Below are 19,218 nucleotides of genomic sequence, written 5' to 3'. Positions count from 1 at the left end.
TGTCACGTCTCACATGATTCAATGATGCTTATATATTCCTCCCAACAATCGCCTCTTAAACCGTCTTAATACCAGCCGACTGCATAAATGAGGCCAACTCAGCCTTGTGCTGGTCTGCCAATAGGGCAAAGGGCTTCCGCAGACCACCAGTGGGTTGACCAGTCAACTCAACACCAGTCTTCACAGCAGCAGCATAGTTATGCGACTCCAGGAACTTGCAGATAGGGAAAGCCTTAGCCCACAGCTCCCTACCAAGCTTCAAATCACCCTTCACAGCAATAGCCTCCCAAAGCTGCACTGCCAACTCTGGGATGACGTTCGCGGCACCCCAAACACAGCCAGGCGCTCCAGCCGCCATACCATAGAATGTAAGGGTATCCCAGCCGTTGAACGCGGTGATCTTATCCGACAAAGCAAACACCAGCTCTGTATACGCCGGCGCATTACCGGATGTGTCCTTGAGGTACTTAACGCCGACCTTGGACAGATCAGCGATCTGCTGCGGCGTCAAGGTCAACCCGCTAGCAGACGGGATATTGTAGTACATGATCGGCAGCTTCGACTCGGTGTGGATTTCGCTCATCATCTCCGTGAGTTGTTCGTAATTGACTGGGTCGTAGAAAGGTGGAACAACCATCACTGCTGCGGCACCGACTTCACCGGCGTGTTTGGCCAGTTCCACTGCCTCTTGTGTCGAGGTGGCGCCTGTGCCGGCGACGACGGGTACGCGGCCCGCGGCGTATTTAACACAGAGCTCTGTTAATTGCTTGCGCTCGGCGAGGGAGAGGACTGTAAATTCGCCCGTGCTGCCGCCGGGGACGAGGCCGTGCACACCGGCTTGGAGGAGTCGGTCGATATGGGACTTTAGGCGGCCTTCGTCGATCTTGCTGCCGTCGTCGGTGAAGGGGGTGATCAGGGCGACCATAACGCCCGTGAGTTCTTGGGTGCTCATCTTGGTGGTTTGGTTATGTGATTGGAATGAGGCTCTTCGAATGTAGTGGTATGAGTATCTTGAACAGATTGTATGCTGTAAGCTCGTCGGTTGCTGGCATTGTTATTCCTTATATCTACAAGTGTGCCGGAACGGCTTTCCTTGGGTGGTTGTGTCTGGATATGATTCTGAAGTGGTTTCATTCCGACGGTTGGATCTATGGATCCGGGGTAAGACTCCATGTGCGTCATGATTAACATAAGGATGTTATCAATTGGGGTCGATGGATTAGTATGGGTTTCGGAACGACATGCCTGTTTCGGGTAGCAGACATCCATCACTAAGTTCCAAGTCGACTCCGCTAAGGCTGGAATCAGAATACGCTAAATCCACCCCTCAAATCACTTGCTTGCATAAGGTATGTGCACCCGAGAAACCCCCGCCGAGGGGCAATTTCTGGGTCTCTTCGTTTGATATTGGTCGTTGATTGAAAGCTGTGGTGGGTGGGGTAGCTTTGTCCTGCTTCTCTTTTTCTGTTGATAAAGCTCTTGATTCTAGACATAGATAGCTGGATCTTTTTTTTTTCTTATCATTCCTTCAAGTTTTAAATATCTCTGGCTTTATTATACCCGACTGTTACTTTTGAACTTCCACTTCTTTAAGAGTCACCACCGTAGTACATTGTACCCCGCCATGCCAGAGCTCGATCTTTTCCTTGATATCACAGCGCCGAATGGTCGCCAGTATAAACAACCCACCGGTTTGTTCATCGATAATGAATTTGTGAAGTCTACATCTGGTCAGACTATTGCTTCTATTGATCCTGCGTATGTTAATTATGAGAACTTTATCGGCAATCATCTTTGTGCAGAACTAACGCCTACGACAGAACAACCCGTGAAATCGCCTCTGTCTACGCAGCCGGTGCCGAGGATGTCGATAAAGCAGTCAATGCCGCCAAAGCTGCCTTGAAGGATGATTCATGGAAGCTCCTCCCAGCCACAGACCGTGGAATGTTAATGGGTCGGTTGGCCGACTTAATAGAGCAGAATAAGGAGCTTTTCGCTACGATTGACGCGTGGGATAACGGTGAGCCGACTTTTAGCCCGATACTAATTGTATATGTACTGATTGATACAAGGAAAACCATACCATGTTGCGCTGAGCGAGGACCTGGTGGAAGCCATCACCACCTTCCGGTACTACAGTGGCTGGGCCGACAAGACATTCGGCCAAACGATCAACACAACCCCCCAGAAGTTCGCCTACACAATTAGACAGCCCATCGGTGTGGTGGGTCAGATCATCCCCTGGAACTACCCTCTGTCCATGGCAGCCTGGAAGCTGGGACCTGCTCTGGCTTGTGGTAATACTGTTGTGATTAAGGCTGCTGAGCAGACGCCCTTGAGTATCTTGGTTCTGGGAACCTTGATCAAGGAGGCCGGCTTCCCGAAGGGTGTTGTTAATATTATCAATGGATACGGGAGGGAGGCCGGTGCGGCTTTGGTGCAGCACCCCTTGGTCGATAAGGTGGCGTTCACGGGCTCCACTGCTACCGCGAGAGAGATTATGAAGATGGCTGCTGGCAGCCTGAAGAATATTACTCTTGAGACGGGAGGAAAGTCACCCCTGATTGTATTCAACGATACCGATATGGAGCAGGCCGTGAAATGGTCCCATTTCGGTATTATGTCCAACCAGGGCCAGATTTGCACTGCTACGTCGCGGATCTTGGTCCAGAAGGATATTTACGATACCTTTGTTGAGCAGTTCAAGGGCGCTATCCAGACCACATCGAAGATCGGAGATCAGTGGGATGAGAGCACCTTCCAAGGTCCCCAGGTGACTCGCGCTCAATATGATAGAGTGCTCGAGTACATTCAAGTGGGCATTTCGGAGGGCGCGACGGTGGCTTCCGGAGGAGGTCCTCACCCAGCCAACAGCAACGGGGAGTCGGGATACTATGTTCAGCCAACTGTTTTCACGAACGTGAAGGATTCGATGCGCATCTATCGGGAGGAGATCTTTGGCCCCGTCGTTGTCATCGTGCCTTTTGAGACGGAGGAAGAGGCCATTAGGCGTGCAAATGATACCACCTATGGCCTTGGTGCGGCTGTCTTCACAAAGGATCTGGAGCGTGCTCACCGGGTTGCAGCTGAGATTGAGTCTGGTATGGTCTGGATCAACAGCAGCCAGGATTGCGATCCTCGTGTACCGTTCGGAGGTGTGAAGCAGAGCGGAATCGGGCGAGAACTAGGTGAAGCTGGACTTGAAGCGTACAGCCAAGTGAAGGCTGTCCATGTTAATATGGGAAACAAACTGTAGAAAGTCACGAGAATGAAATGTATGTATTGAATATAGAGCAGATAGAAGAACAATCACGTTGTCGGCCTTAAAAAGGTGATTTGATAAATATTAAAGTCCGGCGAAACATGCACTAGTCCCTTTTCAGTCTAGGGGATTCTTGATTATCTCCCCGCAAATCTTCGGAGTCGTTCAGTTCTCTCTCTCTCATCATCCAATCGCTCCGTGGGCTTGGTGAATATTGATTGGCCTTGGTAAGGATATGGACTAATGTTATTCTCTCTGTGTTACCTTATTTAAATGGGGTACAACCTGTAGCTCGTTACGGGGCTCACCATTGACTGGACTAGACTGACAAGAACCTCTATTTCCTTCCAGGTGCCGAAGAATATCCGTCGCTTTTTCATGGCCCGAATAATACACGAAGATACTCTCTTTTACTTTTTGCCCTTCGATTGTGGTATTTATCTCCCTTCTCAATCGTCGCCGCCGTCCGTGACTCCGACAGAAACGACAGCCAGTATCTCCACGCAACCGGGAATCTTACAGGTAGCCACGATGCGCTGCGGGCCTGGTCTCTGTGGCTGATCGCGAGGCTTTACGTAACAATTTTTGGGCGCTGGATATAAAGTGGCTCAAGAAGAGTTTGGGTTGTTACATCGAGCGTTGATATGGCTTCGGTTTCCACTATCAACGGCAATGTCTTGCCGTCACCCGATCTGGATGTCTCCGTAGAGGTGGCAGCTACCGACCAAACCGCAGATACTCCTGGCCTGGAAGTAGAAATTGCCACCCCGGACAAAATAGCCACGGACGACAATGCTCGAGAAAGCCCATTTGGCGAAGGAGGAGCCTTAACCCCTAATAGTACCACAATGAGCGTCTCACGGACGCCAGGCAGCGATACCGGCCGACGAAAGGACACCGCACGGAAGCCCAGGCGTGTCCGAACCGGTTGCCTCACTTGCCGAGAGCGCCATTTGAAGTGTGACGAGGCTTTGCACCAGTGCCAGAATTGCCGCAAATCAGGCCGGATATGCAGACGTGGAGTTCGTCTCAATTTCATCGACACACAGACGGTAGCGCCTCCTCATTACATTCCACGCCCTCCAGGGTCCCGTGTGACGTTCCGTGATGAGTCTAGACACATAGCCTCTGAGTATGTTGGGGGCTTCGAGAGATATCCTCCACCAGTAGCGGACCCTCCTTTGAAGGCGGACAATCTCACGAGTCCCCCTCTGCCGTCTGCGTACAATCCGCATGCTGCCCCCTCATTTGTATCAGGTCCAGGGGCTCAGCCGGCCAGTATGAATGCTACATTTGGTAGCCATCCTCATCCCCCATATCAGCCTCTTCAAGATCAAAGCGCTTCGTATGCGCCTTTCAACTCGACTGGAAAGGGGGATGTAAAGACTAATAACTACCCATGTCTTCAGGACCCCGACGATGTTTTCCTGATGCAAGTATTTGTAGAAGAAGTTGGTCAATGGATGGACTCGATGAACGATGTAAAACATGTAAGTTTCACGGTTCTTAAGAATGTCTTGGCGTTCCTGACATTATCAGTTCACGCATATCTTGCCTTTCCATGCGCTAGGACAGCCGATGCTCTTGAAGGCGTTCATGGCATGTGGTGCCCGCCATGTATACCTTAAAACCCCTTCCTACGGAGAAGAAAAAGCCTCGTATCTCCATGATGCAGCTTCCAGGGATCTCCTTAGCGCGCTTCATGATCCAGACCGAGATTCTGCCTTATGTGCGACAACAGCCGTCGTCCTCAATGTCTACGAATTAATGTGTTCAAAATCTTTCCCATCAATCCACGGTATGAACCACATCGCTGGGGCGCGAGCCCTCATTAAGGAGTGTCACTGGGACGCGAGGACTCAAGGCCTCGGCGGGGCCTGTTTCTGGCTCAATGTTAGTATGGAACTACTCAGTTGTTTGCATTTCAATTGGGCGTTAGCTTGGGATCCCGACACATGGGGTGTAAATATGGACTTTGAGCGAGACCAACCCAGCGTTGCAGGTAATGAGGAACTGTGGACCCACCGTATGGTTTATCTCTGTGCGAAAGTCGCCAATCTTCGGTCGTCCATGTCTCAACTTCAGCCCCTAGATCGTTCGACAAATGATATGGAGATCAGCCATCGATGTCAGGAATGGACTATGTACAATGAATGGTGTGATAAATGGGCGAAAGCCGTACCACGCTCCATGGTACCTCTTGCGTTCCTGCCATCGTGGCAGACCAATTCGAAATCCTCGTTTCCAAAGATATGGTGGGTACATTGTAAAGCCTAGACAATCAACTGTTTTAGCTAACTGTTCATAGGCTTATCAAACGAGCTTCAATTATAGCTCGGCTATTCTACCATACGACTCGAATTCTCCTCACGAAAACGCACCCCTTAGAGAACGAGTTCAGCCCTGAGATGCAAAGTGTGCAGCAAAGCCATGCGCATGACATATGCGGGATTGTCGCAAATGTGAAAGATAGGTAAGAAGTGATTGTTATATGCACACCGTTGTTGATTCTAACAACTGAAATCAGAGGGGTCGCTAGCCTGTCTATCCGTTTTCTGGCTGTAGCTGCAGAATGTCTCGCTACGAGGGAGGCTCAAGAGGAGGTCTTTGGGATCTTTGACGATATCGCCAAAGAGACGGGCTGGAGATCTGAGCAAGTCAAAGAAGGACTTCAACAAGCATGGGGCTGGAATCCAACCCAGCAACATCAACCAGTTCCGACCGATCCAAATGCATTACCTTTGCTTAATGACCACCATGCATTCGACATCGATCCTACTTCGACTCTTCTTAAGATGCCCCCCGGGGTCGTCAACCCTATCATGGCGTTTGCGGATTTCTCCATGGATAATCACCCGTATCAGGATCATTACGTTGCGCCACATCAAATCAGTGATTACCAATGTGGAAGCTTATAGATCTTATTTGTAACGGTATGACGGCGTTTTGTGGGACTTGATTCATCATTTGTGCGATACCCTTGGCAGGCGTTATTCTCGATGATACCTTTCATGAATCATGATGTTGCTTTTTCTTTCGCTACTGGGTTAGACGTCTTGTCTTGTCTTGTCCACATAATGTGATATTGGTGGTACAGGTTATATAGAACGCTTTTCGGCTCTTGATTGAATAAAAGGCAATGGTTTAAAGCAATGCTTATCTACACAGATTCCGTAGTTATTATTTCGTGCTTGCATGATACTACCTCAAGATCTATTCTTGAAGATATTTACTCCGTATCGGTAGTGCCAAGACTTTGCCAGCCAATCCACATATCCTTCCATTTCATCTTCAACTACTTTCAACAAACCGAGTATAGAAGGACATATAACAAAAACAGGAGATATACCCAAGATCTACCCATAGCAGCTTATACATAATACCATTCCACAATCTAAGTAACACAAATGAGCACCCCCACTCAGCTCCAACCACCAGCAAGTCCAACCTACATTCTCCGCGGCCATGCCTCCCCAATCCACGGGCTGCACATTTTCCACCAAAACCTCCGGCTCATCTCCGGTGACGCCGACGGCTGGATAATAGTCTGGGATCTAGTCTTCAAGCGCCCAGTCGCCGTATGGAAAGCCCACGAAGGCGCCATCCTCGAAGTCAAAGGCTTCACTTTCAGCAACCAAACCGTGACAGAAGTATATACGTACGTTCTCTCCTTCCCCCAGACCACAGAAAATATCTAACGAATGGACAGCCACGGACGAGACCACAAACTATGCGTATGGCGCTTCCGCGCCCAAGACGAGGATCTCCTCCAAAAGACCCTCCCCGTGGACATAAGCGAGCAGAACCAGTCTCAAGCGACACAGCCGTGGCTCGTCCATTCTCTGCCCGTCAATGCACTGAATTTCTGTGCTTTTTCCATGCTCTTCCTGGATGAAGAGGAATCCCCAGATACAGGGGAACCGGAAGCGTCGGACAAGACATCCACACAGTCCCCAGGAAAGAATCCACCACAGCACCATTCCCTCTTCGCCGTCCCCAACGCCCTCAACTCAGGCGCAATCGACATCTTCCACCTCCCACGCGAAAGACGCCTCTGCACAATTCCAGCAGACCAAACCACGCAAACAGGCATGGTCATGGCCGTTACCCTCTTCTACTCATCCACCAGGGAATTATACATAGCATCCGCCTACGAAGACGGCCACGTGATGGTCTTCGCGCTGCGAGGCCAACTAACCACGCAAGACTTTTCCGGAAAAGCCAGTAGTGACAGCTGGAAATGGGAGAGGGTTTATGTCGCTCGGGCTCATTCGCAGCCGGCTTTGTCGATAGATGTTTTTCCCGCTGGGGGGTATTTTGTCTCGTCGTCGGCGGATGCGTTGGTGGTCAAGCATCCTGTTCCTGGGTTTGGGGAGGTGGGGACGGTGAAGAAGGTTGATACGAAGCATTCTGGGCAGCAGGGGGTGCGGATTCGTTCTGATGGGAGGGTTTTTGCGACTGCGGGGTGGGATTCGAGGGTGAGGGTTTATTCTTGTAAGACTTTGAGGGAGTTGGCGGTTTTGAAGTGGCATAAGGAGGGGTGTTATACTGTTGCTTTTGCGGATGTGGAGGGTTCTTTTGATTCTGGTGGAGGTGCTACGGGGGATGGAGACGGTGCTCAGGTTACGAAATCGGGGGAGTTCTCGCTTGCTACGGTGCGGCGTCAGCGGAATCAGAAGGTGCAGAAGACGCATTGGTTGGCTGCGGGTTCAAAGGATGGAAAGATCTCATTGTGGGATATCTACTGAGGTCGTCAAATTGCTATATACAAATACACTAGGCAAGGTTGAATTCGCTGGCTCCGGCCATGTGCTCCTTCAGCTTGGCTCTCATCTTTTGCGCCGCCGAAGTTGCGTCGTTTGAAGGTTGGAAATCGTCGTCTCGGCCGCCTGCCTTTCTCTTCTTTCCAACGGTGTTCCTCTCGGCCTTGTAATCCTTCTTTGCTTCCTTGTCTCCTGGGCGCAGGCCGGGGACGTTGATCTTGCTGGGGCGGTCGCGCAGTGCGAAACTCTTGGCAAGATGTCCCAGGTGGAGTTCCTTGATGTTGAACATGCTCCGCTCACTGGCGATGTGGGTGGCATAGGCGCGGATATGTGATTGATAGGCTCGTCGGGCCATCTCTAGATACTGCGGGTTATCCACCGCCCATCGCTCGAGGTCCATTTGCCAGTCGGTCGCTTTCTCCTCCCAGTTCTTGGTCTCAGACGTTATGTTCCCGCCGAACCCGCGCTTCAATATGTCTTCCGCAGTCGTCCGCGTGAGTGCCTTTCCGCCGTCTCGGTATCCCTGCTTCAGAATCTCCACGTAGTTCTCTTCACAGCCGGGCATCAGGAAGATCAATGCTCGACCATCCCGTCCAAGACGGGCAGTACGTCCGATTCGATGAGTGTGATCGTCCGCGCTGAAAGCCGGGTCGTATTCGATGACCAAGTCGACATTGGGCAAGTCCAATCCTCGGGATGCAACATCGGTACAGACTAATACGGATGGCTCACGTTCGCGAGAGAAGGCGTTAAGGGTGGCTGTTCGGACATGTTGAGGGAGAGATCCGTGGAGCTTGTGCAATTTTACCGGGTTCGAAGGGTTGGAGAAGGCAACTGCAGGTGCAATAGTGCCGTGAGGCGAGGCTTCGGATTTCGTTTTCGAATTATCTTCATCATCATCTTCCTTCTCTTCGTCTTCATCCCCGCTCTCGTCTCTGTATTGTTTCCTTCTTGAGAAAACCTCGAAATGGAAGTCGACCGAGTCCGCACAAGAGACGAATACGATGGCCTTCATGACGGAGCCTTTCCGCATGAATGTTCGTTTCAAGTAGGCAGTAAGAGTAACCAGTCTGAGCTTCGCCGCAACGATAGCATAGGATTGTTTTAGCTGAGCTGGCACCCTGAACCCATCATCATCCTTCCTCTTGGTTTCTCCATCCTCGTCAGCGGGGTCTGCCTTGATATGAACGGCGTCCTTCAAACTGATCTCTCCCAATTTCTGTACATTCATCTTCAACGTGGCGGAACAAAGGATCGTAGTTCGCTTCGTAGGGATACCGGGGATCCGACTAGGTCGTTGCCTGGCGTCAAGTTTCTGAATGATGCCCTGCAGTTCTTTCTCGAAACCAAGCTCCATCAATCGATCACCCTCATCTAGCACCAACCATCTCACATTACTCACGTCCAGCGCCTGTGTATTCTCAAGATGGTCAGCAAGTCGACCTGGTGTAGCCACCAGAATATTCAGTCCCTTCCTCAACCTCGCCTTCTCCGACTTCTTCTTCTCACCACCAATAACTGTACCGGCCACGATCCAATGCGCGCATCGAAGCAGACTCTCCAAAACAACCGAGATCTGCTTACACAACTCACGGGTCGGCGCCAGGACGATAGCAAACAACCCACTATCACGATGAACAATCGGCTCCCCCTTCGAATTCGTACTCATATTCTTCGGATTCGAAACCGTCATAATCCTCTGCACAAGCGGAAGCAAATAAGCCAACGTCTTTCCGGAACCAGTCTCCGCCTGAATGAACGCATCACTGTCCTCCTTTAATAACTGTGACATAGACGCCTTTTGAATCCCCGTCGGCGCCTTCAACTCCAACTTCGTCAACAAATGCGCCGCCAAACTAGGCGACAGCCCCAGATTCGTAAACGTATCCAATCCATCAATCAGTGGCGCATTCGTTGGCTTCGCATCCTCAACTGGCTCTTGCTCAGGCTCCTCCTCTGCATTCCGGGGCGTAGGGTTCTTCGAAAATAGCGACGAGACGAACTGCCGCGGGTGTTGCTTATTATCGTGACGTGATTTCTCATGGTCTCCATCGGCATCTGTTTTCTGTCTCTTCGACGGCCGAGACGAGGATACTTGAATGCGATTCGGGTTCTGGGGACCTTTGCCCGAGGATGGCCTCTCTTCGCCGGGTTTCCGGGGGTTCTTGGTGCGGTGTTGGGCGATTTTCTTTGCGCTGAGGCGGTCGCGCCAGGTTCCACCTTTAAGCTTAGTTTCGGGTTTAATTATGTTGGTGTCGCCAATGGCGAAGTTGAGGAGTAAACCGTCATCCGCCATTTTGAAAGTAATGACGAACTTCTGGTTTTGTTTGAATGTTTATGGGGGTTTTTTGGTTGCTGGGTGAAGCTAGACCTGCTGCTTTTTTTCGATGGGTCCCGCTGCGGAGGGAAATTTTCTCGGCCCGTTTTGCTTCCGAGCCCTCTCTATGTGCCCTATTTTCCGTTTTGGGGTTGTAGCTGCTTTGAGATGCTGTGGTTGTGGATGTGAAGTATTAGACTGGTAACCCTTAGCATGCGCTACGCTCAGTATTTTGCATTTTACAGGTGGATCGATGCAGTATTTATCCACCATAGTATACGTGTCAGATATATGTACATTGGCCGTTGTTCTAGGTACAACTGGTTATATAAACGCTCTTTCGGAGATGACATGTCTATTTCGTATATGTTTAATTATTCCCCATGAGCAGAGGCTTCAAGCTCGAGGCTGCTTCAAGCTCGAGGCTTAAAGATCAGATTGTCGATAAGTCTCACAGGCACCTGTCCATCACCTAAGCCACAGTCCTCACCGGGCTTAGTTTCTTCAAGAGGAAGCATCTTGACAGCACCGCTTATGATGGCTCCCTTGGCAGGGTCAACTGACTCCACCTCATCTAGTGTGTCTGGATCGGCCAGGGATATGTAGTCGACTTCATAAAGGGCCCTTTCAGAGGGCGACAACGCCTGCTGTTCGGACAAGACTTGATTTGTCACACAGTTAGCGGCATCGAGAATGTCACTTCGCGCCAGCTTGCCGGAATTGTATGTGTTTTCAGCAGCCTTCAGGGCATTGTAGAGAACGAGACCAACGGAACGTCTCCGGTTTCCCAAGTACACATTCCGCGAACTCATCGCCAACCCGTCATGCTCGCGAACCGTGTCGCCAATCTTGATTTCAGTATCAACGTGGAAGTCTTGCACCATGCGCTTGATGACCACAGTTTGCTGGACGTCTTTCTGTCCGAAATAGGCACGGTCGGCTTGAACGATATTAAAAAGCTTCATGCAAACGGTCGCAACCCCCCGGAAGAAGACCGGACGGGATGCACCCTCCAACTTCCTTGAGATAGGGGTTATTGTAACGAAAGACCCATCACCGTCAACTTCCGATGAAGGCGGCGATGCAGGGTACATGACCTTCGACGTTGGGGCAAGGATGGCTGTGATGCGACCAGTGTCACCACCAAGACGGGCAAATTCATCGTTCAATTGTTCCAACTTGGCGACATCGCTATCCCAGGTGCGAGGATAGCTCGAAAGATCCTCATTGACACCGAATTGGGTCGGGTTGACGAAGATGCTAACGAAGACGTCGGTGTTTTCGGCCGCGGCTTGTCGGATCAGCGAGAGATGGCCCTCGTGAAGAGCCCCCATGGTAGGAACGAACCCTACGGTCTTCTTATCCAGCACTAGCTGCCGGCGCATTTGGCGAAGCGGAGGAACATCGCGGAAGACTTGGAAAGAGTACTGGCGGAGGGATGGGGAAGCCATTGAGGCGTTGTTGAAAAAAGACGAGGCAGCTGCGATAGAAATTGTTGTCAGAGAAATTTGCACTTGAATGCAATCTGATTTCGGAAGTCTCTTGAGGCCTTACTTGAGAATGCCCGCGCCCACCGAAACATCTTGGAAATTTATTTGTGAGGTGGCAGGCTCGCAGATTTCCATGTAGCAGTGTGCTTCCTCTTGTCCCACTGTGGAGCAACAACGGGCTCAGACACTAAATTGTCAGAGTGACATTGGCTGTTAGACCGAAGCCTATGAGCTAAAAACTTTTACGACAGGACACATCAGCCCATTGAGACGGGGGCACATGCTCTCTAATTGCAGAAGGTGGTGGTAGATCGTCGTGCTCTCGGCTTCTGCGTGGAAACCATCCTTCGCGGGACTCGGGAAGAGGAGCTCTAACTTGCCCGCTTCGGGCCTAACGCTCGGCTCCCGTTTCGGTTAGACCGCCCCATCACCTGTTTTTCTCTTACGTACAGTTCTGGAGCCATGGTTGCATGTAATTTATCATTTGTTACTGTTCCTTACGCCACAGGACCGTGCTATCTCACGTGACACTATCCGAGGTACTGATTCTGGGGAAATACCGGGGGATGATCAGGCGCTTTTGTTGGGAACTGGATCACAACAACATTCTACCGCTATCGTGGCTATGAAACCTTCTTTCCTTTTCTCCGGGGGACTATTCGTGTTATGACCGCTGTGTCTCCCATGCTTTTGAAGTCAATGGCAGCCGGACATCCTGTCATTCTCCCTGATTAACTCCGTCCCCGCTCGTCCCCTACATAGCTACTTCTCCGCTCTCGCCCCTAGCCAAGATGCCATCCGAGAAGGGCCCAGTTGATCAATCGCCCCCAGACCTGGAGATTGTTGGCGATAAAGTCACCATTCATCCCAGTGGTTTCACTGGAGGACCAGAACCTCAAGATGACGGAATCACCGAGCGGAATCTTGTCCATCATATGGCACGCTTTCGGGAGAACCCGTTCGACTTTCTACGGGAAGTGAGCCTCTATATGTCAGGCACTGGCTGGCGCGCGTACGACGATGTGATCGGACAGCCCATATTCTACTCCGGATTCTCAGACAGAATGAAGACAAACATCCTCGCAAGTCCTCTTTTGCGCGGCAAGGTTAAAGAATTGGCCGAGGCCCGACTCTCGGTAGAAGAGAAGGAGGGCCTCTTGGATGTGAAACCGGGCCCTTTGCCGAAGAAAAAGGCCCATCGGCGGAATGAGATCGAGAGTAACCTCAAGGAGGTAGTTGATTCTATGCTGGACAATATGATTTGCAAGATGGAGAGCAAGCGGTTTATCCGCGGCGCATATTATCTCTGCACTCAGCTTCTCACTCGCGCTTATCACCAAGGTAGGTCTGCGTTTGAGCTATGGTGAGAGGTTATCGCTAATGATCGCAGGAATCCACGTATCGAGTGAAGAAGTTTTGCGCTTAAGATCCGTTGCAGAAGAAGCGGCCAAAAAGAAACAGTCTATTGTCTTTTTGCCGTGTCATAAGTCACATGTCGACTATGTTTCTCTCCAACTTATCTGCTACCGTTTAGGAATTGGTTTACCTGTCGTAGTGGCAGGTGATAATTTGAACATCCCGTTACTGGGACCTTTCTTGCAGCATGCTGGTATGAGGAAATTCTATATCCTCTCCCGTATCCATGCTAACAATTGTAGGCGCCATGTGGATTAGGAGGAGCTTTGGAAACGACCCGTTGTATAATACAGTCGTCCAGGCATATATTGATACACTGTTGCAGCAAGGGTTCAACTTCGAATGTTTCATTGAAGGCGGGCGGTCTAGAACTGGAAAGTTGTTGTCTCCTAAATTCGGAATCCTGAGCTTCATATTAGACAGTGTGCTATCAGGCCGTGTGGAGGACACAATCATCTGCCCCGTTAGCACACAATACGATAAGGTTATTGAGACTGAGTACGAAGGAAACCCTCTACAAACATATACACTTACTGACATTGCCTATAGATCCTACATCAGCGAACTTCTTGGACAGCCGAAGCGCAAAGAGAACCTGGCGGATTTCCTTTCATCGTCTTCTGTCCTATCCCTGAAGCTGGGCCGAGTTGATGTTCGATTTCACGAACCTTGGAGTTTAAGAGAATTTGTCACTCAGCAATTGACTCGATTGCCAACTCAAATTGACACGAATAGCGGCAGAAAACTGAATTATGAAGAAAGAGGCCGAATCCTTAGAACTTTGGGCTATAGAGTTCTTTCGGAGATCAATGATGTCTCTGTGATGATGCCGACAGCTTTGGTTGGTACCGTGCTGTTGACGCTTCGCGGGCGCGGCGTCGGCAAAGCGGAGCTGGTGCGTCGGGTTGAGTGGCTTTGTGAGCGTGTTCGCATGAAGGGTGGCCGGGTTGCACACTTTTATAGATATCCGACTGATGTGGTCGTTGATCGTGCCCTTGAAGTTCTCGGGTCGAAGCTCGTAGGTGTAGTAAGCGGCCTTGCTGAGCCGACATACTACGCTGTGGATCGCTTCCAGCTCTCTTTCTATCGCAACATGACCATCCATCTATTCATTACGGAAGCTCTGGTGTCGACAGCTATGTACACAAAGGTCAAACGGGGTGGCGGCCCTTCTCATCAACGAATCTCATATACGGATCTCTTAAACCAGGTTTCTTTTCTTTCGCAGGTATGGTCCCACTTTCTCATTCGTTCCGGAGTATCGTTAACACCTTCAAGCTTTTCCGTGGCGAATTCATCTTCCCTCCGGAAGGGTTGACTACAAATTTGGAGAAAACTCTCCAGGGACTCGAAAAAGATGATGTTATCACCGTCTCTAGGGATTCGTCTGGTACACCTACGTCCATTGAGCTGAGCGATGCGGAACGGCAATGTGGAAGAGAGAATTATGACTTCTACTGTTTCTTGATCTGGCCATTCATTGAGGCTTCATGGCTCGGCTCGGTGTCTCTGCTTGGACTCACCCCGCTAGTCAATGAACAGAAGGAAACCTGGATCGACTTGAAGAAGGCGCAGGATAGCGCTCAGCTGGTAGGTCTCTTCCTAGCATATTACCAAATAATTCCAAGTCTAATTTATAAGGGCAGCTTGGCAAAACGCTGTACCATCAAGGCGACTTGTCCTATTTCGAAGCCGTCAACAAAGAGACCCTCAAGAACTCATACCAACGCTTCGCGGAAGAAGGTATTATACTTGTTCGCAAGGGCAAAGAATCACGCGCTGCGCCCGTGATGAAGCTTGCACCTGAATGGACACCAGAAAGAGACCCGTCCACTGGCAAGCTGGTGCCTCGTGGACGCCTTTGGGACTTCACCGAGTTGATTGCTCAGTCTAGGCGCGAGGGGTGAGTCATGGTCTTGTCCGTGTTGCTCAACTTGGTTATACTAATTCTGAGCAGGAAAAATCGTCGAGACGGCGCAACGGTCTCATCTCGCGTTCTAATCATGACCGACTTGGTCGGCCGTAAATTGTTTGAGGGCGCCGCAAGCCCTGACTTGGAAGATAGCGTGGACGTTTCCGCTCGCCAACAGCGCAGAAAAGACATCACGCCCAGCTCTAAGCTATAATATTCATCCCGTGGTTTTATATTCTAGTGAGGATTGTTTGATATGGTTTGTTATTCTAATCCGCCCGCTTGCATTGTGAATACCCTTACTCTTCTCTTGATGGACCCTTTGTATGTAATTATTTCCTTGATGCGCATGCATCCCTGATCATAGACTTTAGTCATAAAGGCACTAGATGACAGGGTTAAGTAGCCACGTGATAGTGCTCTGACGTGGAAGGTTGTGTCTTCACCATCATCATCATCTCTCCAATACACAGTCGTCAAACTGCGACGACTATACCTCCACCCATTATGTGTTGTATATGTAGCAATGTATCCTCTTCGGCGCCTACATATACTAGCACATAGGGAAGCAATGGAACAATGATCCATTGTTTTGTAATTTATCTGGTTTCATACATATCTTTTGGGGTGGCAGCTCCGGGCTGCTTATCCTAACCCTACCGGAGCTCCCACCTTATATCTTCGATCTCTCTTCAGAACCGATATTCGATTTGTAATCTTAGCTTTTTATCCCTCTGCATTCAAGCCGCTGTATCCGGGCTCGCAATATCAATCGTGAATATAAAATGATCGACTACATCCCATTTTACGTTCATCACACATCTCAATACTAAGATCTCTCTTTACACTATGGCGCCTACTGTTCTTGTAACTGGAGCCACTGGCTATCAAGGATTCGGGACCGCTCGACACCTCCTGGCCGCCGGGATACAAGTTAACGCCCTCGTCCGCGATCCATCGAAACCGAAAGCATTAGAACTAGAGCAACTAGGAGCCAAGCTATGCGTCGGCACCTTCGATGATCCCGATTCCTTAAGAGCAGCAGCCCAAGGAACCTTAGCAGTCTTCCTCAACGTGATGCCAACCTTTCCCAATTTCAGCTCGGAACTCCAGCACGCCAAAAACGTGGTCAATGCTGCCAAAGAAGCCGGCACGGTGACTTCTATCATTTATTCCAGTGTGACCATGACCGGCAAGCACGAGACATTTCCCGGATGGGGCGCAGATTATCCAATGGCTTGGTACTGGACTTCAAAGGCAGCTATTGAGTCCCTCGTGCGAGCCTCGGGTTTCAGATACTGGACGATTCTGCGCCCGGCTTTCTTGATGTATAATTACCTTTCCCCGACCGCGGATCATATGTTTCCGAGTTTGCCCAGTGAGCATGTCTTTCGCACGGCATATAAGCCAGATAGCCCCATGACTATCCTGGATCCTGATGATGTGGGGAAGTCTGCGACGGCGGCTATTCTGGATCCCGAGATGTATAATCAGCATGAAATCGACCTTGGTGCTCAGGCGTTGACTCCGGATCAAATTGCCAGGGCTTTGAGTCAGGCCAGCGGTAAGGATATCAAAGTCGAGTTCTACACGGCCGATAGGGCTGCATCGCTTTCCAGTGTGAACCCTAGGATTACTGCTCAACTGTGGTCAAACGACGTTGGGTATCAGGTGGATATGGAGGCTCTGAAAAAGTATCCTATTAAGCTTACTACCTTTTCTGAGTACCTTCACTGGGAGAAGTGCGCTGTGCAGAAGACATTTGGATAAGAACGGCTCGACATTTTTAAAGCTGTGTCTAGAATGGTTTTTGGTGCTGTTGTGTTTTAGTGCTCATGTAAAAATGTAGTATAGTCAAACGAGGTACTCTTTATTAATTCTGTATATATATACTAACTATGCGCGATAGATAGTAAGAACTTCATAATCACGATCTTAATTAGCTCTGCATCAGTAACTATAACATCCGCGAGGGCTTTGACCTAGTTTATGGGGCAAGAAACAGACTGGCCCTTGTTATACATGTGTAAGCTACTAGAGCATATATTTGGAGTAGTAACAGCCCCCAAATTACACGTTTCGTGTTCACAGAGTAAGCATACCAGTAACACATTCATAAGCACTCAACATCAACTCAACAACTCTGCCCAACGGTAACGACCTCCGATCTCCTCCCATCACCCACTCCACCGACAGCCTCAACAACAACCTTCTCCACCACCTCATCCACAGCAATTCGAGTCTCAAACCCATTCCTAGGCACCACTGTGACCTTCTTCATCTGTCCTTCCTCTGATCCACCCAAAACCTTCCACTCCTGCACATCCGTCGCCCCATTCCAACTAACATAAACCACTATCTTCCCCTCCGTAGAACAAGCAGCTACATCCGGCTTCGTCCTGGGCTTCCCAACCCACGGGAACCGATAGCCTCTGTACGTCTTGGTGCCGCCGTGATACCCGAACCACGCTCTCATAACCAACGCACCGTTCTCATCATACTCCTCTAGCTTCGGGACCGCGCCATGCTGCATCAGCACGTGTCCGTTGGTCAGGTTCTGATAGCTACCTTGGGACTCAGCGTAGACGGGCTGCTCAGCGTCCCAGAGCTTGTCGACAAGGGTTACGATCTTCGTCTTCATGTCTAGGGCGATGGTCATGCCCGTTGTCATCACGGTTTCGGACGTGAAATCGGCGTTTTCGTTGTTGTGGAAGTGGATGGTTATTTTGTCTTCTGTTTGACTTTCGAAGCGTGGGTCGTGCTGGTAGCAGAAGCTTGTGCCTGGGGTTAGAGTGAAGTCTCCGCCTTTTTGGCCCTGGGGTTTTTGTTAGTTTGTGTTTTGGGTTGGTGTTGCTGTAATACTGTAGGTGTGGGAGATGGTGACTTACGTGCAAATGCCAGGTAACGTTGCCGTTCTTGTCGATGAAAAAGAAACTGCACATGAATCGGGAGGAGATCAGGTAGGAATCACCGTATTTGGCTACCGAGTTCAGGTGCGGGTATTCGTAGGGGGTGGTCTTATTCGTCCCCTTACCCTCGAGAGGGAGTTCGTTGTTGGAAAGAGGAATCTCGGAGAGATGCTCGACGGTACTCCAGCGGAAGAGAACATCGTTGGTCTTGATGTCGATTTCGTAGAAGAGACCGTCCTGCACCCAGCCGTCTTTGGGTCCGCCAATTGAGGAGAGGTCCATCTGTGTAACGTTTACGGCTGTTACGAGGATTGTTCCCTGGTCTGTGATCTGGCTTTCGTGGATGTCGATGTAGGAGGGATATGTCACGGGGTCCAGGACGGTGACGAATTTCTCCTCCGTGCCTGGGAGGGTGACTTTGTAGATCTCGTCATAGGAGCTGTTTAGGATGCTGATGGAGCCGAAGCCGAAGCCCTTAATGTTCGCGCCATTCCAGTAGGCGAGGACGGGCTCGCCGTTCAGCATTTGCGGCTGTTCGGCTGACGTGTTGACCAATGGACCTCGCCAGACGAGTTGTCCGTCATCTTGGTAGATGGTTGGATAGCTCCAGTTACTGTTTGATGGGGAGAAAAAGAGGTAGCCCAGCTCTGTCTTGCCATTCTTGGTGACGTTTAGGTATGGTGCTTCGAGTGGGGTACTCTTGAAGGTTTGTTGGGGCCATTGAGTTGAAGATTGAGCAGAGGATTCCACAGCCCCTAGTATAAGGGTGAAGAGGTTAAGAAAGCTGACCTTATTCGTGTGCCACATTTTGTGACGACCTGGAGTGAAGGCAATTCAACCAACAATTCTGCGGACAGTACGAAAAGTCCAGTTGAAAATTCTGTCGATATATATAGGCACAAACTTTGGCTTGTTCGGCCTTCAGCTGATAGTTTCGTTCCTAGTCCCACTTTCTATCGGCATCCCCTTCCCGGATTTTCGCCCATCTTTCCTTAATGGGTCATCGAGCCTGAGCTCTCAACCGAATGGGGGCTACCCCAAAGGGCACCTCTCGGGGTAGTCCTTCAAGAACGGTACATTTTCACGGGACATGTTGAAGGTATCAATGCGAAATCTGCCGCTGTGTCTTAGGCTTTATGATAGGATCGG

The 19,218-nt window shown here is 50.2% G+C and overlaps 9 protein-coding genes across 9 annotated transcripts; 5 read left to right on the top strand and 4 right to left on the bottom strand.

Annotated features, from left to right (window-relative positions):
* Nucleotides 1–55: 55 nt before the first annotated feature.
* On the bottom strand, nt 56–952 carry F9C07_7098 (dihydrodipicolinate synthase/N-acetylneuraminate lyase; the record flags this gene model as incomplete). The annotated part of the gene is made up of 1 exon (XM_041285409.1): nt 56–952. The coding sequence occupies one exon, from the start codon at nt 950–952 to the stop codon at nt 56–58; it is 897 nt and encodes a 298-aa protein (XP_041144844.1).
* Nucleotides 953–1,624: 672 nt separating this feature from the next.
* F9C07_7097 (aldehyde dehydrogenase) lies at nt 1,625–3,256 on the top strand (the record flags this gene model as incomplete). Its single annotated transcript, XM_041291091.1, has 3 exons — nt 1,625–1,758; nt 1,821–2,020; nt 2,073–3,256. 3 exons carry the CDS (start codon nt 1,625–1,627, stop codon nt 3,254–3,256), a joined length of 1,518 nt encoding a protein of 505 aa, XP_041144843.1.
* Nucleotides 3,257–3,426: 170 nt separating this feature from the next.
* Nucleotides 3,427–6,512, top strand: F9C07_2282219 (uncharacterized protein). Its single transcript, XM_041291090.2, has 5 exons — nt 3,427–3,507; nt 3,614–4,752; nt 4,802–5,517; nt 5,571–5,735; nt 5,790–6,512. The coding sequence occupies exons 2-5, from the start codon at nt 3,907–3,909 to the stop codon at nt 6,178–6,180; spliced, it is 2,118 nt and encodes a 705-aa protein (XP_041144842.1). The 5' UTR covers nt 3,427–3,507; nt 3,614–3,906; the 3' UTR covers nt 6,181–6,512.
* Nucleotides 6,513–6,669: 157 nt separating this feature from the next.
* F9C07_7095 (WD40-repeat-containing domain protein) lies at nt 6,670–8,010 on the top strand (the record flags this gene model as incomplete). The annotated part of the gene is made up of 2 exons (XM_041291089.1): nt 6,670–6,920; nt 6,972–8,010. 2 exons carry the CDS (start codon nt 6,670–6,672, stop codon nt 8,008–8,010), a joined length of 1,290 nt encoding a protein of 429 aa, XP_041144841.1.
* Nucleotides 8,011–8,038: 28 nt separating this feature from the next.
* Nucleotides 8,039–10,321, bottom strand: F9C07_7094 (putative ATP dependent RNA helicase; the record flags this gene model as incomplete). Its single annotated transcript, XM_041285408.1, has 1 exon — nt 8,039–10,321. One exon carries the CDS (start codon nt 10,319–10,321, stop codon nt 8,039–8,041), a length of 2,283 nt encoding a protein of 760 aa, XP_041144840.1.
* Nucleotides 10,322–10,438: 117 nt separating this feature from the next.
* On the bottom strand, nt 10,439–12,215 carry F9C07_2282217 (panthothenate synthetase). Its single transcript, XM_041285407.2, has 2 exons — nt 11,897–12,215; nt 10,439–11,822 (listed from the first exon to the last, which is right to left on the bottom strand). The coding sequence occupies exons 1-2, from the start codon at nt 11,922–11,924 to the stop codon at nt 10,756–10,758; spliced, it is 1,095 nt and encodes a 364-aa protein (XP_041144839.2). The 5' UTR covers nt 11,925–12,215; the 3' UTR covers nt 10,439–10,755.
* Nucleotides 12,216–12,338: 123 nt separating this feature from the next.
* On the top strand, nt 12,339–17,100 carry F9C07_2282216 (acyltransferase). The gene is made up of 7 exons (XM_041291088.2): nt 12,339–13,173; nt 13,223–13,441; nt 13,491–13,746; nt 13,798–14,476; nt 14,527–14,838; nt 14,895–15,151; nt 15,206–17,100. The coding sequence occupies exons 1-7, from the start codon at nt 12,624–12,626 to the stop codon at nt 15,372–15,374; spliced, it is 2,442 nt and encodes an 813-aa protein (XP_041144838.1). The 5' UTR covers nt 12,339–12,623; the 3' UTR covers nt 15,375–17,100.
* F9C07_7091 (putative NAD dependent epimerase/dehydratase) lies at nt 16,010–16,930 on the top strand (the record flags this gene model as incomplete). The annotated part of the gene is made up of 1 exon (XM_041285413.1): nt 16,010–16,930. One exon carries the CDS (start codon nt 16,010–16,012, stop codon nt 16,928–16,930), a length of 921 nt encoding a protein of 306 aa, XP_041144837.1.
* A 194-nt stretch (nt 17,101–17,294) lies between the features above and the next one.
* Nucleotides 17,295–18,876, bottom strand: F9C07_7090 (ASST-domain-containing protein; the record flags this gene model as incomplete). Its single annotated transcript, XM_041291098.1, has 2 exons — nt 17,295–17,975; nt 18,049–18,876. The coding sequence occupies 2 exons, from the start codon at nt 18,874–18,876 to the stop codon at nt 17,295–17,297; spliced, it is 1,509 nt and encodes a 502-aa protein (XP_041144836.1).
* Nucleotides 18,877–19,218: the final 342 nt, after the last annotated feature.

This window comes from Aspergillus flavus, chromosome 3, assembly GCF_009017415.1.
Source record: "Aspergillus flavus chromosome 3, complete sequence".
Classification (NCBI taxonomy): Eukaryota; Fungi; Ascomycota; class Eurotiomycetes; order Eurotiales; family Aspergillaceae; genus Aspergillus; species Aspergillus flavus.
This window is presented reverse-complemented; position numbering and strand designations above follow the sequence as displayed.

What these genes read in the sequence shown, in the direction of transcription:
- F9C07_2282219 (XM_041291090.2), top strand. Translation starts at nt 3,907, where the DNA reads ATGGCTTCGGTTTCCACTATCAACGGCAATGTCTTGCCGTCACCCGAT. An exon ending in CGATGAACGATGTAAAACAT is followed by an intron (nt 4,753 to 4,801) that starts GTAAGTTTCACG and finishes TGACATTATCAG; the next exon opens with TTCACGCATATCTTGCCTTT. An exon ending in GTCGCAAATGTGAAAGATAG is followed by an intron (nt 5,736 to 5,789) that starts GTAAGAAGTGAT and finishes AACTGAAATCAG; the next exon opens with AGGGGTCGCTAGCCTGTCTA.
- F9C07_2282216 (XM_041291088.2), top strand. Translation starts at nt 12,624, where the DNA reads ATGCCATCCGAGAAGGGCCCAGTTGATCAATCGCCCCCAGACCTGGAG. An exon ending in CACTCGCGCTTATCACCAAG is followed by an intron (nt 13,174 to 13,222) that starts GTAGGTCTGCGT and finishes TAATGATCGCAG; the next exon opens with GAATCCACGTATCGAGTGAA. An exon ending in GATAAGGTTATTGAGACTGA is followed by an intron (nt 13,747 to 13,797) that starts GTACGAAGGAAA and finishes CATTGCCTATAG; the next exon opens with ATCCTACATCAGCGAACTTC.
- F9C07_2282217 (XM_041285407.2), bottom strand. Translation starts at nt 11,924, where the DNA reads ATGTTTCGGTGGGCGCGGGCATTCTCAA. An exon ending in GTGGGCGCGGGCATTCTCAA is followed by an intron (nt 11,823 to 11,896) that starts GTAAGGCCTCAA and finishes TTTCTATCGCAG; the next exon opens with CTGCCTCGTCTTTTTTCAAC.